Source organism: Bison bison, unplaced genomic scaffold, assembly GCF_000754665.1.
Source record: "Bison bison bison isolate TAMUID 2011002044 unplaced genomic scaffold, Bison_UMD1.0 scf7180017864116, whole genome shotgun sequence".
In the NCBI taxonomy this organism is placed as follows: domain Eukaryota; kingdom Metazoa; phylum Chordata; class Mammalia; order Artiodactyla; family Bovidae; genus Bison; species Bison bison.
The window spans coordinates 772,272-778,563 of NW_011494688.1; the positions used below are offsets into that span (position 1 = coordinate 772,272).

The 6,292-nt window shown below is 47.5% G+C and overlaps 1 protein-coding gene across 1 annotated transcript in view; it reads right to left on the reverse strand.

Moving 5' to 3' along the window:
- CCDC6 (coiled-coil domain containing 6) overlaps positions 1–6,292 on the reverse strand; it is a 113,090-nt gene that overhangs the window by 106,118 nt on the left and 680 nt on the right. The window contains exon 2 of the mRNA XM_010839401.1: positions 6,120–6,287. Coding sequence (XP_010837703.1) covers positions 6,120–6,287 — 168 coding nt within the window. The remainder of the gene's footprint in view (positions 1–6,119; positions 6,288–6,292) is intronic.

A 6,292-nucleotide genomic window follows, 5' to 3' on the forward strand; every position in this document is an offset into this window, starting at 1 on the left:
TGTTCAAACAACCCTTGGAAAAGTGAACCCAAAGACACTGTGTCCCCTTTTAGAGGTGAAAACGTTATCACAAATGCCTAGGTATGAGCTCCAAGGTTGCCCACAATATCACCCATAACCAGAAGGCAAAGGTTTGGGGCACACACTAATTGAGGTGGCCCCCCAAAGTATACAGTGTATCCATTCATCCATAGAAGGATGGTGAAGATGGTGTTTGCTGTTGTTGCTGACACAGTTAGGAGAGCAGCTCTAGGAGCACAAGGATTGGAGACAGTCTTGGCTCCCTCGCCCAAGAGAAAACAAAACAAAACTTCATAACTTAATGCCTCTGAGGTCAGCCCAACATACTCTTGTGTCTACTGCATGCCAGGCACTGAAGAATGGACGTGAACAAGGCAAATTCTGCTCCCAAAGGAGAGACCTACATGCTGGGGATCTGGAGAGGAAGCGGTCTCATGAATGGGCAACTAACCCAGCGTGTGGCTGGCAAAGAGGCGGTACTAGTGCACACAGAGGTCAGAAGGAAGTACAGTCTGTTTGGATTTACAGGTTGAAGGGTAGGGAAGGACATTTAAGGGCAAGGAGGTACATCTTAGAGAAGCCAGAGAAACCTACTGAGATTCAGGAGCCGGCAGTTCAGTAGAGTGAGAGCTTTGAGAATGTGAGGGGTGTGTCTCTGAAGCAGGCAGGGGCCAGATCACAGACAGCCTGGTAAACCACAGAAAGTTCACGGAGCCAGAGGGCAATGGAAGCCATTGACAGTCTGAGCAATCAACAGTCCCTTCAGATTTCGGCTCCAGCCCAGTGTCTCTGGTCTTGAACAAGAGTCAGCACAAACCAGATACTGGTGATTCTCTGAACTATTTCCCATCCTCAGCAAAATAAATAAAAGCCCTAGAAAAGACTGTCTTGACCTCCTCTACACTTTTGTAGGGCTTTGTAAAAAATCAAATACAAAGAGATTATATGAAACACACAGAAGAAATCTAAGAATAGCCCTGTAAGAAGACTGGATTTGTGTATAATCAGACCTAACTGTGAGGTCATACTTTTCTCAAAGTTGCACCTAAAGTTGGGTGCTTTCACTAGAATCTAAGGGGGAAAAAAAAATTAAGGCAAGGGGAAAAAAAAAGTCACACACTACCCCTTTTTATAAGGGCAATGTTGATCTGACAGCTTCATAATCTGCCAAAACAAAGTCTTAAGAAATGGAAAATAGTGTATTGGGCTTCCAGAGTAAATAATCCGAAATCCACAACGTTAACTATATGGTGGCTTTTATTGGTTAATGAAATTGTTACACTGTTGGTATTTAAAATAGCCAAGTTTTCTAATCTAAATGCCATACCAACACATTTTTCTTCTATAACTTCAAAAGATCTTTGTATTCCTTTATTTCCCTCAACTTCTATAATGAAAGACGAATTTTATAGATAGAGAAAGACACTTAAATTCTAGTAATTTGTCATGGGCCTTTACTTCCAAACCAAACACGTGGCAAAGGTCTGAACTGGTCCAGAAAACACACCTTGGTGAACTAGCATCCCAGGAATAAGACCCTGCTTATACTTGGAGAAACTAGTCCAGAACTTAGAAGCCATTCAATTACTGCCCACAATTACATTTCATCTTCCCAGAGACCGCGACCCCTGGATTCCTCCATGTTGACTCAGATAATCTCCTATTACATTTTAACCCACAGGACAAGTCAGAAAGATCAAGCCTAACATCTGAAAGCTACTCAACAGTGTAACTGAGCATTTTTTGTTTTGTTTTGTTTATTTTCTCCACTCCAAAGAAGTAGTTATGATTGATAATCACCAGTCTGGCTCCACTGCTGATTTACTGGGAGAAATTGGATAATCACTCAAAACATTCCATTCCACCCCTAACCCAAATAAAACACACCGGGGAAAGCTGTGGCAGTGGACACTTGTAGACAAGGATGAAGGGCCTTGTACAGTTGATTCTTCCCCACAGATGTGGAGAATACAGACCATGAAACCGATCCTTTATTAAAAGGGTAGCTTGACTAGAAGAAGCACCTACATACCAAAAGAGATAGAAATGACTGCTGGTTAAGAACTTCTATTAGCCTTTGGACTTGGCTTAAAAAATGAGGGCCCAATAATGAGATATCACTACGCACCTACTAGGATGGACAAAATCCAAGACAGATAACACCCAAAACCAGCAAGGACGTGGAGCAACAGGAACTCTCATCACTGCTGGTGGGCATGCAAAATGGTACATTTTGGCATGTTAAGTTTGTTAAGTTTGGCAGTTTCTTAACAAAATGAAAATATTTTCACCATACTACCAGCAATTAGCTCCTCCCTACTTACCCAAATGAGCAGAAACCTTCTGTCTACCCCAAAATGTGCACACAGAAGTTTACTGCAGGTTTCCTCATAGCTGCCAAAACTTGGAAGCCACCAAGTCAAGTCCTTCAGTAGTTAAATGGATAAGTAAGCTGTGGTACAGCCAAACAAATCTCACTGGATGTTAAAAAGAAAAGAGGGACTTCCCTGGTGGTCCAGTGGTTAAGAATCCGCCTTCCAATGCATAGGACATGCGTTCAATCCTTGGTCAGGGAACCAAGATCCCACACGCCGCAGGGCAGCTAAGCCTGAACCTCAACTAGAGAAGCCTGCATGCTGCAACAAAGACTCAGCGTAGCCAAAACAGAAAAAAGAAATGAGCTACCAAGCCATGAAAAAGCAGGGAGGAAACTTAGATGTATCTTACTAAGTGAAAGAAAACCATCTGAAAAGCCTACAGATTGTATGATTCCAACTATATGACTTTCTGGAAAAGGCAAAACTATGCTTTTGGCCATCTGATGTGAAGAACTAACTCACTGGAAAAGACCCTGATGCTGGGAAAGACTGAAGGCAGGAGGAGAAGGGGACGACAGAGGACGAGATGGTTGGATGGCATCACCGACTCCGCGGACATGAGCTTAAGCAAGCTTAAGGAGTTGGTGATGGACAGGGAAGCCTGGCATGCTGCAGTCCATGGGGTTGCAGAGAGTCGGTTACGACTGAGCAACTGAACTGATGGAAGACAGAAAAAAGACTGGTGGTGGCCAGGGGTTAGTGAGGGATGAAAAGGCTGAGCACGGGGGATTTTTATGGCACTGGACCTGCTTTGTACACTATCATGGTGCCACAAGTCATTGTACACTTGCCCAAACCCATAGAATGTACAACACCAAGAGTGAACTGTGTAGACTTTAGGTGATTATGTTGCTTCAAAGTTGGTTCATCGGTTTAACAAATGTACCATTCAGGTGGGGGATGTTGATAATGGAGGAGGGGAAGAAGGGCAGGGAGTATTTGGGAAATCCTGGTACCTTCTGCTTAAGTTCGTTGCTAACCTAAAACTACTCCCCCTCACCCAAAAAAAAGCAACACCTCTCTCTTCCCAGGGTGTAGCTGATCAGCAAGGTACCTTGCTGAATACGTTCAAGGAAAAGACATCCACAATCACCTTCTGTGCTCAAAAATATTAAAGTTAATATCATAATTAGAGAAACTAGTAAGAGCCATGAAGACAAATATAAGATTCTGGTACCATCTTCTCTTCAAATAAAATTAGTGAGAAATCTACCAAGGCCTTCACTTAACTGAATATTTAAGTCTTTTCACAAACTTCCTGGATTGCTAGCAGCAAATTTCATGCAGCTTAACTTTGACACAGACTATGGCAGTGTTGCACATTAGACGGAATCCTTACATCCACAGACTTACTTCATGTAGTCACACACATTTTTCCTCCCAAATTACAAACCCTAAAGGTCAAACCCACTCACCACAATCTGTGTCCTAAGTCAGTCAACTCCAACAGAACCCTCAAAGGAATCTCTACTCTGCATTTGCCTGAGTAACACCTGCCAGGTATCAGGGAACTCAATAAACCACAAGCACTTTTTATTTATCTCCCTGAATATATTCATCAGAGATTAAAGAATGGAGAGGTTTCTGGTACCTATAGGCTGTCATCCAAAGCAATTCTAAAATTTGACTCAGTGAGGCCTCAGAAGTTTTCACAAAACATATTTGGTGAGATGTCAGTTTTAGTTGAGGGAAGTTAGTTCCAAGGAAGCCACCACCTCGCACAACTCTTCATGCCAAGTGTTCAGTGGCCTGTGATCTTACACACTAGGAATGAATGTGACTGTGTACAATTTACAGACCTACTTTTAATATGGTCAAGTGTCAAACAGCTAACCCTTTCACAGTCTCTCCACCCCGCCATCCTCCTTCCCAAACAAAAACAGCCTGAATTGCTCACAGTATGCAAGAAGCCAGAGGTTCCATTTTATGCAAGTTTTACAACTTTCGGTGGTTCACATTCTCCAAGAGACCAGACTCACCCTCTCATTTACTAACTCCAATCTTAAATAAACTGCTTCCACCAACTTCCCCCTCTTCTCAAACCTCCACTCACCAAAGACATCTCTCTCAGCCAAGAAAGCTTCAGAAAAGGCTTGGAAGTGGCTGCCTCTGCAAATTCCTCCCCACCCTACCAAAAGGGCACTTCAAGAACTTTACAGTCTGAATATTGCTCCAATGCCATTCACCAGAGCTGGATCGGAGCATGCGGGGTGTCTTTCAGCAATCGATTTCTATTTAGGCTGCCCATCCCAATGAAACTTTGGTGAAAACCTGCTTTCTAAGCAAATTCAGAATGCCATCCAGTCCCCAAGTGCAAGCCAGCAGAGGGCGGGGGGTTGGGTGGGGTGGGGGGAGGGGGGGTGTGCTTGGTGGATACACACAGTCCATCCTCCACTGAAGACTTTTTTCTGGTACAGGGACATCCTAAACTTGCCGCATTTCCTTTGCAGAGTTGTGATCTTCCATCCATCCCCGAATGCACGATTTTTTCTCCATCTGAAGGTTCAACCTAATCAGCTATTGTGGAGTAACTATGGCAATTCATCCCCTTGCTTTCTTGACATTTTCCTCTCTCCTCCTGGCTGGGAAACTGTTTTGATCTCAACAGGGTTGCCAGTATGGGGATTCTGCATGTCAATGATGTGGCTAGCCGGCAGGGATAGTAGGTGAGAGCACACGTTGTACTTTTCCCAGTTATGTTTCGCCTCATCACAGCTAATAGTGGCCTTTCCAAAGGCCTGCTACACGAGAAGGACCTACACACCTAATCTTATCCTCTTTGGGGGAGCCTCCGGGGACCAGGTGGAAAGAGAACAGACAGCCCGTTCTCCCGTCAAGTATCTAGACGCCGAACCAAAATATCCCCCAGACAGACACTCCACCGCCAAGGAAGCAAACACACGCAAAAAAAAAAAAAAAACCCACCAAAAAACAACAACTCCCTCTTGCTCGGCGAAGGAGTCAGTCGATTCCCTTCACCCTGGTTTCAGCCGGTCCAGGCTTCATACCCTTCGCTCCGTCCAAGCCGGTGTAAGATGCTGCATTCTCCCAGCAGTACACGGCCGCCGCCACCCCCCACCCAGGGAAAGGACTTCCAACGGAGGTGGGAGCATCAGCTCCGGTACCCGCCCTTCCCTCTCGATCCTGGCCAGAAAAACTGCACTTCCCGGATTCCCGGCCACTCTCTCCCGCCCCCTCCCCGGGCGATCCAGCTAGCGCCGTTCTGATGCCAACCAAGTGCCCAGCCCAGCTGCACACCCCCCGCACCCCCGGCCAGGCCCCCGGAACAGGCCCCGGCTTCCTGCCTCTCCCTCAGCGTAGGACTCCCCGATTCTGGACGCACCCCTCAAGCAAACTAGGACTGAAAAAAGTCCCACCCGCCCCCCCCTCCCCCAGCCACGCCGCCAGCTTCCAGCTCCTCCCGGAGGAGCCTCCTCCCCCAGGGGCGACAAGGGAACGTGGGGGGTGGGGGTGGTCCCAGCAGCCTCCTCCAGCACCCCGCGAGGGGCCTGGACCCCGGGGAGGGCAGACCCGCGCAGCTCGGAAGGGACACCTCCCACTCCCTCCACCCTCTGGGGCCGGCGGGTCTTAGCAGCGAGTGTGCTCGCTGCAGGTCATCGGAAGCCTCGAAGAGCCCGGGGGCGGCCCCGGGTCGGGAGGCAGCATCTCCCAGGGGCGGGTGGAGGTCAGCACCGCGGCGCACCCCGGGGGGGCACTCACGATGGTCACGCTGGCTTTGCGCAGGTCGCGGTTCTCCTCCTGCAGCGCCTTGCACTTGAGTTTGTAGGTCTCCAGCTCGATCTTGAGCACCTTGTTCTCCTGCTGCAGCGAGGCCAGGCGGTTGGTGAGCTCCTCCAGGCGGAACGGCGAGATGACAATGCCCCCCGCCTTCC